Source organism: Passer domesticus, chromosome 15 (assembly GCF_036417665.1).
Source record: "Passer domesticus isolate bPasDom1 chromosome 15, bPasDom1.hap1, whole genome shotgun sequence".
Classification (NCBI taxonomy): Eukaryota; Metazoa; Chordata; class Aves; order Passeriformes; family Passeridae; genus Passer; species Passer domesticus.
In genome coordinates this window covers 8,093,258-8,111,984 of record NC_087488.1, presented here as the reverse complement: position 1 = coordinate 8,111,984, position 18,727 = coordinate 8,093,258, and the positions used below count along the sequence as shown (strand labels likewise).

Here is an 18,727-nt window from a genome sequence, read left to right as displayed (position 1 = left end):
TTAGACCATAATGAGATTGGCTTTTTTGGTGGGTTTTCTTTATCAGTGAGAAAACAATTTATTTCAGTAGCATCTCAAACTTACCCCTCAGCATTACTCCTTTTGTGCAGAATAGCAACCTTATTCTTTTTGAGAAGTGTAGCAGCACAGGAACTGCATCCCATTCCACTCCACAACCAACTTTCCCCTCAGTAACAGGAAGAAACAAAGGCTTAGTATAACACAGCAGCTTAGTTTATTTGGAAACATGTTTAACTTGGAAGAGATTCAGTAGGTCTGGGGGAAGGTACAAGAGAACCATTTGCTGGTGGAATTGGTGATTGGTACAAATAGCACTTCAGCACTTTTGCTTTTCTCAGTAGACCAAGATCCTTTCCTGAACACAGTCATGTTTACCAGTGTGTCAAATCCACCTTACACATTCTTCCACACACTATTCCTTTTCCAATGCCTTGCCTTCTTTCTGAAGTGATAAATAGCCAGGATTTCCAGAAGAGATACCGGGTGCTTCCATCAATGTCCCTCTCTGCTGACAGTGACTGATAGCTGAAAATCAACTCTGAAATGATGCCAGTTACTCCATATAGTCACCTAAAGATACTTGTCTGATGCTCTGCTGATTTTATATATGGGGATTGTATCATGTGTTGTGCTCACAGGATCATGGCAGTTAAAAAGCCCCTAGTTGTTCCTGGGATATTCAGTGATTTAGTCTGGTTTTTAAAAATAAGGGTCAAGATTTTTACACTTAATTCCTTCCTAAGTTTAATTTAATTGCAGCCATTAACTTTGACATCAGCCATAAGGGCTCTGCTGTGTTCTAGATAGGCAACACTAAATCAGTGTTGAACACAGTTGAGAATCTGACCTTAGTCTAAAAAATCCAGGACTTTATTGCTAAGCAGCATCACTGACCCACTTCAGAAGGAACCAATTGTGCACTGCAGGCAAGCTCTTCAAACCTACCCAAATAAACACAGAAATTTGCTAATTAAAAACAAAAACTGGCATACAGAAAACCTTCCAGCTGAGCCAAGCTAGAACTTCTGAAAACGAAGTTCACTCTCATTAACACTGCTGGAGTTCAAGTCCCTTTGGGGCACTGGCTGCCAGTGCTCAACTGCAAGAATATTGCACATTCCCACTTGCTGTTTTTGTTCTTGGTTTTAATTAAAGGAGATTGCTTTGTAGCCTGGTCATGAATGTTGCTTCCCAGAATTGTCTAACTCTGCTTCTTGCTAATGAAATTTGTTCATGGAAACCTACACTGCACTCACTTGGCTTTATTGCCAGGTGGATTCTGCAGGGATCACCCCTCTCATCAGCACAGCCTGGGTTAAACACTCCTGTGCAGAAGTTACCTCAGGAATTAAATGTGCAAAGTCCTTCAGGACCCTTTATTAGTGGCATTCACAGCTGATCCTCCTAAGGTTTAAAGTTTGGTGCTCCACTACAGCTTTTTCCCTGACTCCCATTTGCCTTCATTAATGACACTGAATATCTGCCCCTTGCCTTTAGATACTGACAATTCCTGATGTCTTAGCTGGGTACCAGCAAGAGCCTGTGGAATTTTACAGGAGCCAGTGGGTGTTTCTTTCCCTCCAGTGTGCATTTCTCCCCTAAAAGCAGTTTCCCCACAACTGTAAATGTACACAGGTGCCCTGCAGAGTCCAACCCACACCAGGTACAGATTGTGACAGCTCCAGAGCTCAGTGTGGTGTTGTATGTCTCAAAGGATACAATAATCATACATGAGAGTCAGCCTTTGTTCTCTTTCCTGCATCTTTGGTCAAAGTGATTAAAGTGCTTCATGTCTCAGTGGAAACCTTTTGTGTTTTTTCCTCTTTGATCCTTAAAACTTAAGGTACTTAGTGACGTCGGTTCTTTTTCTCAAGTGAGTCTGCAATACTGAAATTATTCTGGAAATGCAAGTGTTTTTCATCAAATCAGTCAGTGCTAGGGATTAGGTTTTATTTGTATGAGGATAGTCTGAGTTACTTTAGATGGTGTCTATTGCCTTCAACCTTAATAAGATACTTTTTCTCTCTAAAAAAATAACTGTTTATCCTTTTGGGGTAACTGCTGTTAATTTTTTCTCCTTTCCTATACTGTAGTTCCTTGGTATATAAGCACACACTTCACTTAGCTGGCTTCACAAAATGGAAGTTCCTTTTGCAAAAGGTTATTTTAGGAACTTTTTGCTATCTTTTGTTATTTCTAAGCCTGAGATTGTCACACTAGATCCAGGTACGTTTATTTTACTATTTACACCTATCACAGTACATTTATATGGAATACCATCACACAGACAAACCAGCTACTGACAACTAATATAAAGATATTAGATTCCACAAGCTTAATCTGCATAGAGACCAGAAACACACTTAATGGTGAAACACAGACAAGTATTTCTGCATTTCCCTTAATTTTAAACCCACTTTATATAGACTGTGATCTTCCTGCCACAAATACCTACTTCTGTATTTGTATATTTGTCTTGTGGCCAATTTGTCTTGGGTGCCTTGTGTCTTCCTATGCTTTTTTATGGATAGTTTCTATTTCTTGTGGTCACAAAATATACAATTAATACCTGTTTTAAGCATGGTTTCAATATTAGTTAAATTTTGTATTGTGTTCTCCCAGCAATCTGTCAGTGCTGTGTAATCTCCTGCTGCATGTAGCTTGTAAAAATGGACAAAACCCTGGGTGAATATTTCTCTTACTTCATGGGAGCTGGAGATCTAAAACAGAAGTGACACAACCTTGGACTGCATCATCAACTTGCAGATTACTGTAGCTGTGCTTTGCTAAAGCTTTGCCAGGGATTTATTTCCCCTGGTGCAAGCAATATTAATTTGACTTGAGTAACTCGGATATCATATGGGATATAAAAACTTGTAGCTACTTGCAGCATCCTTGTCACTGATCTCATTCTTTAGGAAGAATTTGAAATGAAACTCCACAGCAAAGTAGTGGAACATCACACAAGTTTGGTGTTTTGTATGCAACATCAGTTATCCTACAGTTGCTTCCTCTGTCAGTTGTGCCATATACAGCATTGCTACTTGTGGCTTTTGTTCTGAAAAGTAGCCAAAATTGGAGAATTTGGCGAATTTTGAGTGCAGTTTGTCACAGGGGGGAAAGTGTACAACATATTCTTCTGAAGTTATCACCTATTAAAATTGCTGGTTTACACCATACTGGATTAAATATAGCCCCTTTTCATTCACCTGTATCACGGGGGTGCTTTTTGTTGACTCTACTGCTGATCTCCTCTGGTCCCTGGACAGCCACTAAATAGATTTCTTTTGTTTTTAGGCATGCGTGTAGAGTGATCCATGCAACAGTGAAGAACCTGCCATTGTCCAGTCCATAGATTACACTTTGCAGCTGCTCTTGCCTCCCTCAGCAGGATGCTGCTGGTTCCCCTCACCATCCAGTTCCACTCAATGGAAACACTGAAAAGACAAGCAGGGTGGGAAGCCCAGGGCTCTCTCTACATGATGTTGCACTGTGTGGCCCCACAACAATCTTTAATAATTGCCAACCCTGCCTTGGCAATGGTGGGCTTGCTTGGAGGAGGTTCTGCCTTCTTTTCTGCTGGGCTGCCTGCAATGTTCAAAACAGGACACCATTAGAACCAAGAGCTGCTCAAACTCTTCCTTCCTACTCCTGCCTTAAACCTTTCCTGCCCTCTCTCCACCACCCTGAATTTTTTAGCTCCTGTTTGAACAATACATTTTGGTGGTGACTGAGCTGATACCTGGTTTGAAACTGCTCAGAAAGTCTTATCTCTCCAGGGAAGTGTGTTAAGAGGAGCTAAAGAATCCATACATCTCAAAGGGAGGGGAAACTTGCATCTGGTTCAAGGCAGGCGTCCCTTTTCACAGCCATGGGTCCTTTCACAAAGTCATTTCACTGTTAAGCTCCCAACAAGGAAAGGAGCTGTAGAACAAAAGTATTGCTAGAATTTATTCCCTCATTGGTTTGGATGTTGTAATTAAGGGAACAAGATAAAGGTAGGTTTTCATTTTTCAGGGTGAAAAGAATATTTTTATCTTTAAAACTGCATTTAAAAGCAATGAGAAAGTAAACAAACAAGGAAGATGAGTCATGCTCCCTGTGACTAAGGGGGTATAAATAATTAGTGATGCATCTTAAAATGTCTCTTCTCAACCTTGTACTTGAACTTCAAGGTCATTCCAGTCCCTCTGGGAACTCTTGAGCAAGATCTTGGTCTGTGCAAAAGGGCAGAATGTTTGGTACAAACCTCTTCAGCTGGTGGACCTTTCTAAGAAGGGCACTGCTCTCACTTGGCTCTGCCTGAGAGCTCATCTTGAGACAGGGCAAAATCAATCTGTGAACTCCTAGAGCTCCTGCTGTGGCTGTGACTGTTCTGTTTGAAAGGTGCAGCTAAAAGCTTCCGAGGCATCATGAAATCCACTTTGTCTCTCAGAAACCAGTGTGTTTCCATCCTGCCTACAAGTGATCTGGGTTGGGGTGGTTCAAAAGCCTATTTCTGATGGTAATATTTAAGAAATGTGGGTCAGCTGTGGAAGTTTGCAGTTTTTTCCTCTAGTTTCCATCTTGACTGCAGTAAAACAGGTGAACTTTGTTTCAGATATTCCAGCATAGACCTGGAGAGGTTTTTTTCCATTATTTTTGCAGAAACAGATAGAAAAATTATTAATAGAAATCTCCCTGCTTAGAAAGCAGCTTGTGGCACTGTGTATACAAATATACTTTGCATATTTAAAACATACAGAGCATTTCTGAAGTGACCATAGGTGACTGAAATTCAGTTTTAAGGGGTAATTTGGTACCTGAAGTCTAAGTGGCCAGCAGTTGCTGACACCCTGAGTTGTTTCTAGGTGATCTAATTGTTTCTAGCTAGCTTCACCTAGCTTTTGCCAGAGGCTGCCCTGTGAAAATGCCCTTATAATCAGTTGTCTTTGGAGTTTTTCCTTTTGCTCTTGTTTTTTTCTTAATGATTAGGAACTCACTGGTAGGAGACTGTGTTGCTTTGTCGATGGGTTTTAACTTGGTGCGAAGGAACTCAGCCATCTCTCTGTCTTCTTCTTTTTCCCTGGTGGAAGGAAGCAAAATAGATGTTAGAGGAATGACAATTTTATCTGTAAATGGGACAGCAGAAGATAGAGCAGCCAGGATCAAATCACTAGTAAACAATTAATTTCTTTGCTATTTTCAGAAACATTTAATTTTGCCACTTATTAAAAAGCAAAATATTTGCCTAAATGAAAGCTGCTGCTGAGGCTTTTGTGATTTGCACAGGGGGCTCAGTGAGAGCTCTGGGTTCAGTTCTAGCTCAGGCTCCCTGTCAGCTGCTGCCTCTGCCCAGCTCTCTTTGATCAGCTGCAGGACTGGCAAAAGCTTTGCCAAATCCTCTCCCTGCTTGCCCAGAATTTCAATGTGTTGGAGGAGATATTGTTATTTTGGATGAATGGATTGAATCTTTACTGCTGAAAGAGGGGGAAGTAAGAGCAAAACTGACTCTGTGGAGTGTTGATCTCAAACAAAAGATTGGATTTGGGTTCTGGAAGTGAACTCTGGAGGAAGCCTACAACTTTCTTGGCAACTTTGGGCTAAGCCATGGAGGTGAAACCCTTCAGAACCTGCCAATGGCTTTGGTAGGGCTGTACTGATGACTGCTTTTTAGCTGGTTTGGGGTTTTTGGTTGTTGTTTAGGTTGTTTTGCTATGACAAGATGGGAATAGTAGTAATCAACCTGACAACATGAATAATTTAAAAAGGAGGATTTTAGATGTCTACAAATATGCCCCTTGTAGAATTCCATTTCATGTCTACTTTTTATCCCAAGAGAATTCTCTGGTAGCAGCATAAATCCTTTTCTTTTAAATGGTAAATTCCCAGACTGTTTCTGGTAGGAAAATAAGAGACCAAAGCTCACTGTTATTCATGAGATGACTGAATCATTAATGGGATAAAGAGCCACAGAATTAGAGTAATCTAATTTTAATGGTTTTCCTATGGAAAGGAGAGGAGGCTTTTAACTTGGTAAGTTGTTTTGAAGGACCAATTCTCTCCCATTAATGTTGATTTAAATTTTGTCACTTAATCTATTGTATTATTAGGCTTGTGGAATGCCACTAAGTAAGTCCAGTTGCTCTTGGCTCTCACCGTAATCTCTCCACCTCTGCATCATCTACAAGAAAATCTCTTTTTTGTACCAGTCGATGAATCTTCTGAATCAGTTCATCCTCTCTTTGCTTCTCCATCTTTGTTTTTTCTTTTTCTGGTCAAAAAGAGAGAAAAGAGTGTGTTACTTTGGACTCTGGGGAGGTGAGGGGGTGGTGTAGGACGTTGCAGATGTCTGAGGATCAGCTGCTGATTGAAGTCAATGGTTTTCCAGGCTGAGTCACCAAAACCCCAGCAAGCTGGGTCACTGCCTCTCTGCTCTCCTCACTTGCTGCTGTTGACTCTGATCAGCTTTTAATGGTCTGAAGGCTCTGTGGGGTTTGCTAAGCCTGCTTTTAATCCTCAATGACTCTGCAAGACATTGCTTGGAATTATTTTCAGAGCTTTGGCAAGAAAATAGTTCCAGATGCTTTGTTAAAATCCAATGTACAAACTCCATTTGACCTCAGGGGAAAGGAGATCACACCAAAAGGAACTATTTCTCTGTGCTTCAAGACAGCTTTGGCTGTTGAAAACAGCACTGTTTTTTCTACTTTGACAAGGCAGGTGGGCTGCAAATCCCCACCAATAGCATCATTGTAAAACATGGAAAAATAAATGCAAGTTTATTTTCCCTGAACTTCAAAAATCTGAGTAATTCATATATGTCCTTGTTAATTGGCCAGTCTGGAATGGCTAGGTTGTCTGTAAACAACAATTTTTGTGGCATGAAAGAAATCTGTCACAAACTAAAAGTCATAAATGTTAGGGATTACAGAGCTGTCCTTTCAGGGTATAAAGCAAATGTATTTAAGACAGAACTCTTCAAATCTCGCAAGTGCAGCAGAGATGAGAAAGCCAGAGGCAAATACAAGCTCATGTATTTCTCTGAGAAGCTGAAAATTTTGAGCAGCTCTGAAGACACTTTGTATTAAATCAAGATTTTGGGCTTTGGGCAGCAGAACTGTGTTCAGAGACCTGCACAGCTCAGTGCAGTGAGAGCTGGGGGAGGGAGCTGCAGTCTGATGCATCTGAGCTGTGTTATGTCTGCTGATTCAAGTTACAAGACACTTTTAATAGCTAAATTAATCAGACACTTGAAAACAATTGTTTTTAGTACAGATTAAAAAAAAAGAATGCTTAGAGGCGGCTGCTTTTTCCTGCTTTGTCTGTTATGGCTAAGGAGCAAGGACTCTCCTCACTTCTGAAGATAGAAGCTACTTTCTACTTCCTTTCATTCTATCATTTTCCTAAATTGAGATGTGCTCCCCCATTATACCCTTCAGGAAACTGTCAACTAAAAATATTAATATATGTGGCAAACTACTGCATATTCTGTGTACTAAAAGACTGATTCCACATCTACTGAAATTGGCTAAACTGTGAAACCAAAGAGCAGCTCTCTATGCAAACCTGTGTTCTTACAGAAAAATTATGGTGGAGATCCTGTAATTAATTAATCCTGTAATTAATCCATTTCTGGAAAGTGTTTTTCTAGGTTAGGCACAGCTCTTGTGACGCTGCCTGGAGCTGCTGCTGCTGGAACTTCACCTCTTGGATTCTTAAGTTTGCTGAGATTTGTGAAGTTCCAAGGAGAAACTGCTGTCTGTGGGTCTCTGCTTGAGGCCTTGAGACAGGAAAATCACTTCTAAAAGATAAAAAAAACCCAAACAGCAGAAACACCAAAAGAATGAAAGCTGATTAACCCTATCTGTTAGTTCAAAGGACAGGAAAGATCAGAAATGTGAGGCAAGGGGCATCATTCACAGATACTTTCAAGGATTTGTAATCATTTCCATTTGATGAATAATGAACCAACAGTGTTATTATGAAAAATTTTAAATGTGACCTCTATAAGAAGTATAAGGAAAGTAAGAAATATTATTAATCTCTTTCTGTTACGTGCAAAATGTGGCAAAGTTCTTCGACAGCTAAAAGTGGGTGGTTTCAGAGTAGATCTCTTTCCTATGTCACAAATGCCCTTCTCTCTCCTTTCTGAGGACAAAATTGTCCTTCAAAGTTGCACAACAAAATGTGAGGAGGAAAAATGAGGATAACCAAAGGATAGTCAAAACTTGGACTTAATAGTTAAGCAGGAGCAGTTAAGCAAATTATTTCTGCAGGGTGCTGGAGGCAGTGCAGGAATGTGTGCTGTGAATGGCTGTTGCAGTTGCTGTTTTGCAGGATCTGTCTCTTTTTCCCTTAAAAAATCCCTGTTGTGGATCATCTAAAATGGCAAGGCTGTAGGATCACTGATGGCAGCTGGAATTCTGAGCCAAGGACTGCAGAGCTGCCCTGTTCCTCCTTCAAACACCGAATTTGCAGAGATTTATGCACATTTAAAACACAAAACAGAGTTTTGGGCCTTGCTCTTTGTAGAAACCTGTTCTTCTTGATCCTAGAAGGTAGATTTAACTACAGGTGTGATAATGGATTGGTGTAGCAAGGAAAAAATCAATCATATTCACAGTGATGGTTATAAATCCTCTCCCTCTTTTATCTCTGGTATCTCAGCACTTGTCTTTTCTACCTGACAATCTCTGTGCCACTTGGTTCCCTTGAGATTGCCAAGGGAGTGCAAGAAATAAGGAATGTGCTCCTTGTTTGAGTGATATTTGCAGGGTTGCTGCCATGGGAGCAGTGAAATACAGCACGAAAAGAAATTCAGGGACAGAGATTAGAGATGGGCAGGAAAATGGGAATTAAGAATGAGGAGTAGAGAAAAGAGATATGAAACTCCACCTTGTGGGGAGGAGATTCTGATTGTTGGGTGGGTGATGCATGGGTGGGGATGGTGTCAGCACAGGTGTTATCCTAAAACTGGGTGGAGAGAGCCATTACCTGGGATTGCTACCAAACTCTGCAGCTCCTGCTTAAGGTTCATAATGTCTTTGCACAGCTGGATGTCATCCATCCTGCAGAAAGAGAAAAAGCATGGTCAGACATGCAAACCCCACTCTGTGTTGATGGACTGGACAGATCTCAGCTGAGTTTATGGTCCTGGCCTTGCCTGGGACCTGTCAGCCTGAAAGGGGATCCTGACACCCTTGGCTCAGCAAGTTTAACAGAAAGCAAAGGGTATTTAACCCTAAATGCCCATTGAGCCCTTGGTTACTTGTCTTACTGGCTCTAATTTGTGCCTAGGTTCATACCTGTCACTGTGGATAATTTCAGATTTTATTTTCTTGAACATCAGAGAACTTTCTGGAGTGGGCACCTGTCTCCATAATGGTCCTGGGAAAAGACAGGAGGGGCACATTGCACTCACTGCAGCAAGAGTTTTCACTGGGGAGAGAGCAAGAGCAGCAGAGAGCCTGGGAAGGGACAGCAGAGGGTGACAGATTATTTGGCACAGCCAGGGCAAGGTTCATATTTTACTACCAGCTTTCTTTGTGACCCTACTAATAATTCACTCTAACACCAGAGATCTGGAAACTGACATAATCTGGCATTTATCTATTTCTGATGTTTTTTGTCTTGGGTGAATGTCCTCCATGGTTGATGTTAAATGCTTCAAATCCTTGATATGTACAGAAGTCCATTAATGTTAAGACACAGAAGACAGCTTAAATAAAGAAAAGTAACATTAGCAGAAACTGCACCTTCAGTTCTCATTGAAACTGCTGCTTCTCCTGAGAGCTGCCACTGAATCATTCCCTGGAAGGCAGCAGCCTCCAGCATTACCTTCCTGGCACAGCTTTATCCATGCCTCAGCCACGGGGGCAGCCAAGGCTCAGGTGCTGGCTCCAAGGGCAGCATCTGGGGCTTTCATTTTGAGATCACCCCCCGAAGAGCACAAAACCCAACCTGTGTGATTAATTGCACAGTCTCAGCTTGGATCTCAGCAACACTCTCCTTGCCCAGGGATCTCTGAGCTCTGTTTGTCACAGTCCTGGGCCTGAGGGGTGGATTGGCTGCTGCCTGAGCACCTGGAGCAGCCCAAGTGCCATCGGAGCAGGGCTGTCACCCTGTGGCATTTCAGGAGAGCAGGGCTGAGGGATTGAGTGTGTGTGAGAGGGAGCCCCCAAAGGACAATGCAGCCAAATTATTGCATTAAGTGAGAAGTGGAAAAAGTAGGTGTTTCTGGCACAAATAAGACTTTAATCACAACCCAAGAGCTTTTATTCTCCTCTCTGCCTCTGCCAGGCATGCAGGTCTCTGCAGGGAGCTGTCCTTCAGCCGCTTTGCTCTTGTTAGTAAAACAAGTTGATCCTTCTGTTATTTGCTGCTTGGGTTAACTCCATCTTGCCTGTTCTGCTACTTTCACTGTGCTATGACAGCTATTCCTGCTGCCTTTTTACCCTTCTCCTCCCAAAATACAACCAAGAAATACCTCTCCTAATAATCTTTATTGCTGACCTCTTTTCCTTCTTGTGTACCCCTGTCACTTCCACTGGGATCTGCTCTTTCACTGCCCATCTGTCTTGTAAGACTTGGTTTTATTGGGAAGATCAGCATCTTTGCCCTAGGATAGAGCATGGCCCTTTGCTCTGTGTTTAGGACACTTGGAGATGTTTTTACTGATGAATGTTCTTACTTAGGCTCCCCATTTATTCACTCTCATCACAAGCAAAGCCCGCTTTACTCTTGAGATCCATCACACTAAATGGCACTGGAATTACTTTTATCAATTAATCTTAAATGCTGTCCTCCCAGGAGAGTATTCAAAACGTGCTGGGATGTGAGCAAGCCTCACAGCTCCTTATCCATTCCATGTTCATGCACTTTGGGTGTCATGTTGGTACATTTGCCTGAGATGACCATGCCTAACAGAGATGACAGTTTCTTGGCAAGAAATGTTCAATATTGAACTGCTCTATTCAAGTGATATCAGGCCACACTCTCAACTAGTAAAGAGAACAGTGAGTTTCTACAAAAGAGATCTCTGATAGACAGAGAGGATTTTTTTTTCTGATTCAGAAGATTTGGCTTCATTCTGAGAAGCTCTGAAATACACTAATTAAAATACTTCACTGTATCAGTTTGGCTCCCTGCCCTCACTGAGGAACTCCAAAAAGCTAATGGCACTGCTCTTCTCTGAGGATTTTCAGGAATTTAAAATACCATCAGCAGTATATTCCAAGTGAGCAAGATCATTCATGTTCAGTAGTCCCTACAGTCCTTGTGCCTAACTTGTGGCTGAGGTACTGGCCACATGTTGCAACTTTAGTTGCACTTTCTCCCCATTATTTTGGCTGGTTTTCAGTCTGACTGCAGAGCATGTAGCTGGTACTCCATGTATATTTTTACTGTCTCTTTTTCCTGAGACCTAAACTTTGTTCCTGCCTTGTAACACACAGCAGAGAAGTAAATCTGTGGCCAAAGCACTTTAGGTCTGTAACAGCTCTGTGACCACATGAATCCAAAAATCATAAGTCAGATGACCTCTCCAGAGCCCCAGTTCTGCAGGCTGGTGCATTGTGCTGATGGACAAAAACTGAACCTACCATCTGCACCAATCCCCTTAAGCACATGGAACATCTTTCCTCCCATCTGTGCCAAACAGCCTCTGTGTTCCATCCACTCCACAGTGCTGATTAGGAAAAAAGTAATAAAAAAAAGAGGTTAAATGATGAAAGGGAGGGCTGAAGGACATATGGGACCATGCCAAAGCTTCATCTACCTGACTTAATGAAAACAGGATCTATGGTTCCTGGTAACTATAAAGCACATCCCACATCTGCTAGCAAATAATACTGAAGGCAGGGCAACAGGAGCTGCCCTGGGCAAGAGTTGCCTTGCTACCCTTGAAGGAAAGGGAAGAAGAGGAACTCCTGGAAAGGAAATCTCTTGGAAGGCCATTCAATCTGTACTGGCACTATGAACCTTCCTTTCTTTTCCCCCTTATGCTCTGGATGTTGGATGTGAGTAGTTACAGGAGTCCCAGAAGAAGTTAATGCTGTTTCTGAAAAACAAAAAATCCCAGTGTATTTCTCATTTGGAAGCTGGATGGTCAGCAGGGTTTGACTGAGAGCATCTTGGTATTAGTGTTAGACCTCTTTAGGAAGTAAAAAGTACTTCTGGAAGTCTTAAGGAAAGCAGCAATCTGCAGAGTACAGGAAAAAAAATTCCTTTGGGTCCCCTAACATACAGAGGTTCTCTCTCTTCTCTGGAAGAGTTGGTACATTCTTTCCAGTCCCTGTGAAAACACTTTTCACATTGTACAAAAAACACTAGTGAAGCAAACAGCAGTTACAACATGGCAGTTTTTCCTCCAGGGCTGAGCTTTAAATGTCTGCCCAGGTACCCGAAACACGTGAGTTATGAGTATGATAAAACATTTCCCTGGTTAGGAGCCCAAATCCATTCCTGAAGTAATTGCAATACTTCAGTATGTGCAAAAAAGTAATAGCAATAATTCAATTGCAATTGAACTGGGGATGGATCCTCAGTGTGCTTTTGTGCATTTCTGACACGCTGGCTGCACTTCTGCTTTTCTCTTTCTTGCTGGCTTATTGCAGAACCCCCTCTGCACGCTTGGAGATATCACACAAGCACAAATCAGTCTTTTCTCTCATGGTATTTCAAGCTATATCATCACAGCCTACAAGAAACAACAGAAAGAAACAACAAAAAACCAAACCTCATCATGAATAAACAGCGGGAGCAGAAGATTTTCTAAACATGGCACAAAATGACAGGAAAATAAGTGGGTCAGGGAGCCTGCAGTGCCCTGGCACAGTGACTCAGCCCCATTCCATGTTCCTGTGGTCCAGCTACCAGGGGAGAGTGCCCTGAGCACTGTCATTGCCATGCCATGCTCCAGTGGGTGACAGCATGAGTCACCTCTGCTGTCACCATCTGCACCGAGGGGAGCAGGGCAGGCAGAGCCCTCCCTGTCAGAGGCTCTGCAAGAAAATGGGAGGCAGGGCTTCTAAAAAAGAGACATTCTGTACCAGACACAAAAGAATTGTTTTGTTTTGTTTCAGTAGAAATTATTCTTCAGCAGCTGGTTTTTTCTCTCTTCTTCTCAGCCAAGGAAGAAATCTGAATTCCCCAGGGTAAGACCTAGGTGCCACCTAGAGACATGCATAGGAAAAAAGGAAAAATTCTAGTGGGAGCTCATAGAAAAATCACTTAGCCCCTTAATGGCCAACCCAAAAAAAGAGATGGCCAACAAGACTGACAAATACTTCATATTTGAGTGTAAGAACTATTAGTAATACCAACATAAGCATCAAATATCATTTTCATTGATTTCAGGATGAGCAGAGCAGTTCAGTGGGTCCAGAGAGATTCTGCCTTTGCTGAATGACTTTCAAAGCTAGAAATAGATCTGTGCTCCCTCTAGCATGTCTATAAGAGGAGGTCTGAGATTTTCTTTGTTTTCTGTTATTGGATTAAAGTGCTTGAAGTTAAAAAAGGAAAGTAGACCAGGTTTGCTGGTTTCCTCCCCTCTCTTCTAGGAGGGTTTGCAGGCACTTGGATTATTTTTAGTTCTATTTTAATACATTCCTGCCCCAGGAGTAAAGTGCTTGCAATTGTTGGAGTTTCTGAAGACTTTGGTAGTGCCAGTGTAGGAGCTGCCCTGAGAATCAGGTGTCATGCTAAGTCACAAGCTGACATCAGTATGTAACTGAGGTCTCCATGTAGGGATAAAAAGATCATCTCCTTGGTGGCGTCTGCAGTGAGCAGCCTGAATCCAGCCAAGAGCAACCAGCAGTGATGGAGAAATTTGGGGGATTGAAGGAAAGAGAGGTGTAGAAATAAAGAGAATTGGTACAGAGATGGGGATGGTGTCAAGCTGCAGACTCGAGGGGCTTGAGTGGAGGCTGCCTTTGGGTACTGCAGGTGTTCATGGCTTTGCCAAAGCTGTGGGGAATCTGCAATGGTGAAAGTGTTCTTGGGACTGCAAGAGCACTATAAATTCATAGAATCACTGAACTGTTAAGATTAATGTCTTTAAGATAATGGAGTTCAACCTGCACCACGTCCCCAGGTGCCACATGCACATGGCTTTTGAACACTTCCAAGATGGTGACTCCACCACTGCCCTGGGCAGCCTGTTCCAATGCCTGATCACCCTTTCAGTCAAAACATTTTTCCTTATATCCAATCTAATCCTTCCCTGTGCAATTGGAGTCCATTTCCTCTTGCCTTGTTGCTTGTTGTGTGGGAGAAGAGACCGACCTCCACCTGATGCTCCTCTTCTCCATTTGACTCCTTTTTGTCCCTGTCAGCTTGTCTTGGTTACTTAAATCTTCTAATTATAAATCTGTGAGATCACAGGCACCATTTAATGAATGCAGAACACGTTGTTTGAGTCATTGTGGTGTGTGCTTGTCACGGTGTTATTTAGCTGAGCACCTGGTGCTGCTGGGGCTGCAGGACACAGAGCTGGCAATTGAGGGAGCAGATTGCTGACCAGCCTGCTTGGCAGGGCAGCTCCCAAATCCCAGCTCCTGGGATTAACTTGCACTGCCAAAGAAGGGTGGCTTTCCTTGTTGAAAGAGCTCTCTGCTGGAGGAACAGTGCACAGAAGCTGCTGAACTACAAGTTGCACAGTGATGTAATTCAGCTATTGTTTCAGAGAATTGAAGATGGCATTTGAAATTCTCAGTCCCAGAAGGGTCATATTTAAGGTATATTTCACATAAATTCAGAACAGTGTCTGGAGAGGCTGACTGTTTTTCATTTTCACTGACATTGCCCAATTCTCTTGAGCTTGGCCATCTCCTCTGCAGTTACAAAGTTCTACTATGAATCAATAGTAACAAGAGGAGTTTTCCTGAAATTGCCCCACTGGAGGGGAATATTTCTCTGTGAGGCTAACATTGACTAAGTTAACTTGTCTAAATATGTATAGACAGCAGAGAAGTCAGATTTCAATTCACAAGTATCAACCCTTTGCATACAGAAGATTCTAACAAAAGCACAGAACCTGGTTCATTTGAACTGCTCTGGTACCTCTATTTTTGGATATTAGGCACAGGAAGCAGGAGACTCTAGGTCTGGCTGTGCATTGTCTCCAGCAGAATCAATGACACATTTCCTTCTTCATTTGCCTTCATGCTTGACCTTTTCTTATTTTTAAAACCAGAAAAGCAACTATTTGTTATCACAGCTGAAAAGAATATAAAGGTTTCTGGTATAAAATTAAACACTGACAGTCCCTTCCAGGGCTTTTCAATTCACTGGTCACTCTGCTATTTATAGCAGCAGTGAGAAGGACCAGTGAAATAGCACAGGGCAAGAGGGACCCTTTATTGCAGAGCATCCTTGCCTGGAGGAAGCTCAGGTGTCCAAAAGGGGGGCCAGGATCTGTGAGTGCCACGTGTGCCTGATGGGCTGGGGGGTCTCAGGGGACAACCCCCTGTGCCTTCCCCTCATGCAAACCAGAGCACAGGTAGCCAAGAGCTGGGAAGTGAAGAACAGTTTGGGATAAAAGGTTAATCTGGAAACACAGTGCTAAATTTCTGCATTAAAAATTACAAGGTCAAAGTTCAAAGCTGCTCCCTCTTCTAATAACAGCATTTTGTGACAAACACAGCACATATTCAATGTAGAAAATGCTGTTCGAAGAAAATTCTCTATTAAAGAACTGTTTTTCTAGCTATCCAACAGAGAAAATAATGAAAATTATTTCTAAGACAAAAACATCTCAATTACCAAGTTTGCAATTGATTAAATACTTTAATAGGTTTATCATTATACACCACAAAAAAAATTGCTTTTCCTTTCAGAGTATTTTAATGTACCATTTTTACAACCACACATTGAAAGTATAATGTGTTTTCCTCTGGGACTGATGGTTTGGTGCCCAACAGGGCAAAGGAGATGAGTCTGCAGAGAGACCAAACTGAACGAAGGCATTTTCCTTCCTCTGGGAGAGCTGATCTCTGCACTTTCAGCTTAAAGTGCACAGTGCAGAACTTTGCAGTTCTGTCCTGAACTCACATTCTTGAGGCTTCCAGGCTTGCATGCCAAGCTGGGAGGCTTGGCAGAGCTGGACCTTAGCAGTCACCCTGACATCCTTGGGGCTCCCAGACCCTTGGCAGTCCCCTAGAAATGCTGTCCCCAATCTCAGAGACCCCGAGCTTTGACCATCTGACAGCTTTCATTACAAGAGCACCCTGTGCCATTTCACAGCTTGCAGCTGAATTCCTGGGTATTTCCTCAAGGACTCTGGATATTTGCAACATGCTTGGGAGGCAAAGCTCAGTGTGACACAGCCACAGCTTCACCCTGCCATGCAGAAGAGCCTGTGCCACACCAGGTTCTACCAGTGGCACAGCACTGGTGTCCCTCTTACAGCTGGGTTTGGTGCTTTTCCTACTGGTGCCTGATCTTCTGAAGCTGCAACCTGACATTTATATTTATTGAATAATATGTATCATCACACAACTGCCTTCTCCTCCTCTACAGCCTCCCCAAGCCCATCCTATGTTCCAAGAGCAAGATACAATCAGGAAGAAAAAAAAAATGAAGGAAATCACAATAAGTGAAACTGTATTGTTAAGATTTCAGAACTCTGAAGGAGAAAAGATTTATTGCTCCTTTCCATGAAAAGTCTGATCTTATCAGAAAACACTGACAACAACAACAGCTCTATTCATGAGCAAAAATCTGGGTTTGCTGGTGTTACTTATTCACACTGCAGTAACTGCAAGGTGCAAAACTCAGAGAAAAGTACCAGATGCTGAACGCATAAGAAAACAGTCCTAAGGGAATTCCTGCTTAGCCTGAGATGACAGAAAACAGATAACATCCAGTACAAAGGAAAAAAGGAGCAGCAAAAGAATCAAAAGTACCCAAGAAAGCAAAAGACAGAACGCCTGCTTAGCAATAATATAAGCAGTGAGTTACCACTGCTGTTCACACCTCTGACAGCCTGGTTTATCTCCTTCCACTCACTGTCCCTCCCTCTCACCCTTCCCCAGGGTGATGCTCAGTGTGAGGCTCTGTTGCCACACAAGGCATGAAGCCACTGAGAAATCAGAGTTGGTGTCACATTAGTGAGACACTTTTAGGAGTGTTAAAGTATTTAGTTCAAAAAAGAATTAAAATTTAAAATGAACTCTGTTCATACAAAGATAGCAATTACTGCTGCCTTTTCTCACCTGAGGAATGGAACACTCCATGAACACATTTTTCTGTTGCTTTGCAGCATTACTTTCTGAGTTCACCCAGTTATAAGACTGTTTGTTTCATATTCCCACTTTTTGTCTACTAGATTTACTGCACTCATTTTAAATTAAGACATGGGATTTTAAAGCTGGGTTATTTAAGGTTCTCATCACCAAGGGAATTAAGCTCTCACTTCAGCAGTTCTTGTGTACTTTGGTGTTGTTTCCCTTTGCAGGCAATCAGCAGAGAGACCTTTCTGTGTTTAAAATACCAATGTGCTGTGCATGCTGCAGCTGGCACAAAGGTGAGACTCCTATCTGACCTCTGTGGATGTCCTGCTGCTCTTGGAAGGAATATGGACTTTACATTTTCCCCATGAATTTGCCCTGAGTTTGAGATTCTACCACTACACCAACACCCTCCAGAATGATCACTACTGCCTGTCCCACCCCAGCTGCTCCCAGCAAGGGATACATCAATAGCACAGCAGGACAACAGAGATTCATGGGGTTTTGCAACCCAGGAGAAGAATAAAGGTTAAAAAAGAAAAGTAAAGAAAAAGTAAGCCTGATTGGAAGCAAAAAAAAAAAAAAAAAAAAGTAAACTAAGGATAAATTATGTACTCTGATCAGCTAATGAAGCAGTGGGACTGCAATCTCAAGTTGCAGCAAACTTTTCTACACAAAAGGTCTGGGATTTCAACCAAGCAAAAAATAGTGTAAAATGGTCTAAAATCCTGAACAGAACTATGCAGAATTTGGATGATTATGAGATGTTATGAGTACTCTGGAGAAGAGGGAGTCATCTACTAATGAGTAGTGAGAGTGTACAATGACCAATTTTAGTTCTGAGCCAGTGTGGAGGTGAATTTGGCCTCTTCACAGTACTAGTTTAGTGATGTAATAACCACACAGACATTAAGCAAATACACCATTGTATTTATAGCATTTTTACAGATTTAAAAAAAAAAGTTTAATGAGTTTAATGAGCAAAATGTTTTCAGTAATTGCCTAAAGCAACCTAATAGGGCTTTATGTTTAATATCTTCTATTCCCTGCACATTAAAAAACTGCCATTCAATATCACCTACATGGCAGAAATAACCATCCCAAAACAGCTATCGCAGGTGGAAGCAACTTCCACAGTTTTAGTTCAAGGTCATCCAATAAAGTTGGCTTCAAGCTTTGCTTTCCATCTGGAAAAGCAGCAGTATCAGGCACAGGCAGATTTCCCACAGACTGTTTCATGATGACAGTGGATGCTGTTTTATAAGAATTCCATGCCTTTCCACAGGAACAGGCAGTAACTGTTGGTGAGATGATCTCACCTTTACTAATAATATTTACTGGGTCCTAACATGTTAAGGTGTTTTAAAATGCATGAATTTTGCACTACAAATGATTGTGAAGTTCAGTTTTGATCTGCCCTGTATCACCTAGAGGTCTGAGGGTTTGCTGCCTGTCCCTGTCAGCTAAACATCCATCATCCATTTTTACAACCATGT

General features: G+C 42.0%; 1 protein-coding gene across 2 annotated transcripts in view; it reads right to left on the bottom strand.

Moving 5' to 3' along the window:
- Positions 1-212: 212 nt before the first annotated feature.
- Positions 213-18,727, bottom strand: part of BMERB1 (bMERB domain containing 1) — a 59,808-nt gene continuing 41,293 nt past the window's right edge. For both annotated transcript variants that reach the window (XM_064390053.1, XM_064390050.1), the window contains exons 3-6: positions 8,998-9,071; positions 6,160-6,274; positions 5,004-5,086; positions 213-3,609 (exon numbers count right to left, since the gene is read on the bottom strand). In XM_064390053.1, the coding sequence (XP_064246123.1) occupies positions 3,497-3,609; positions 5,004-5,086; positions 6,160-6,274; positions 8,998-9,071 (385 nt within the window). In that variant the 3' untranslated portion in view covers positions 213-3,496. The remainder of the gene's footprint in view (positions 3,610-5,003; positions 5,087-6,159; positions 6,275-8,997; positions 9,072-18,727) is intronic.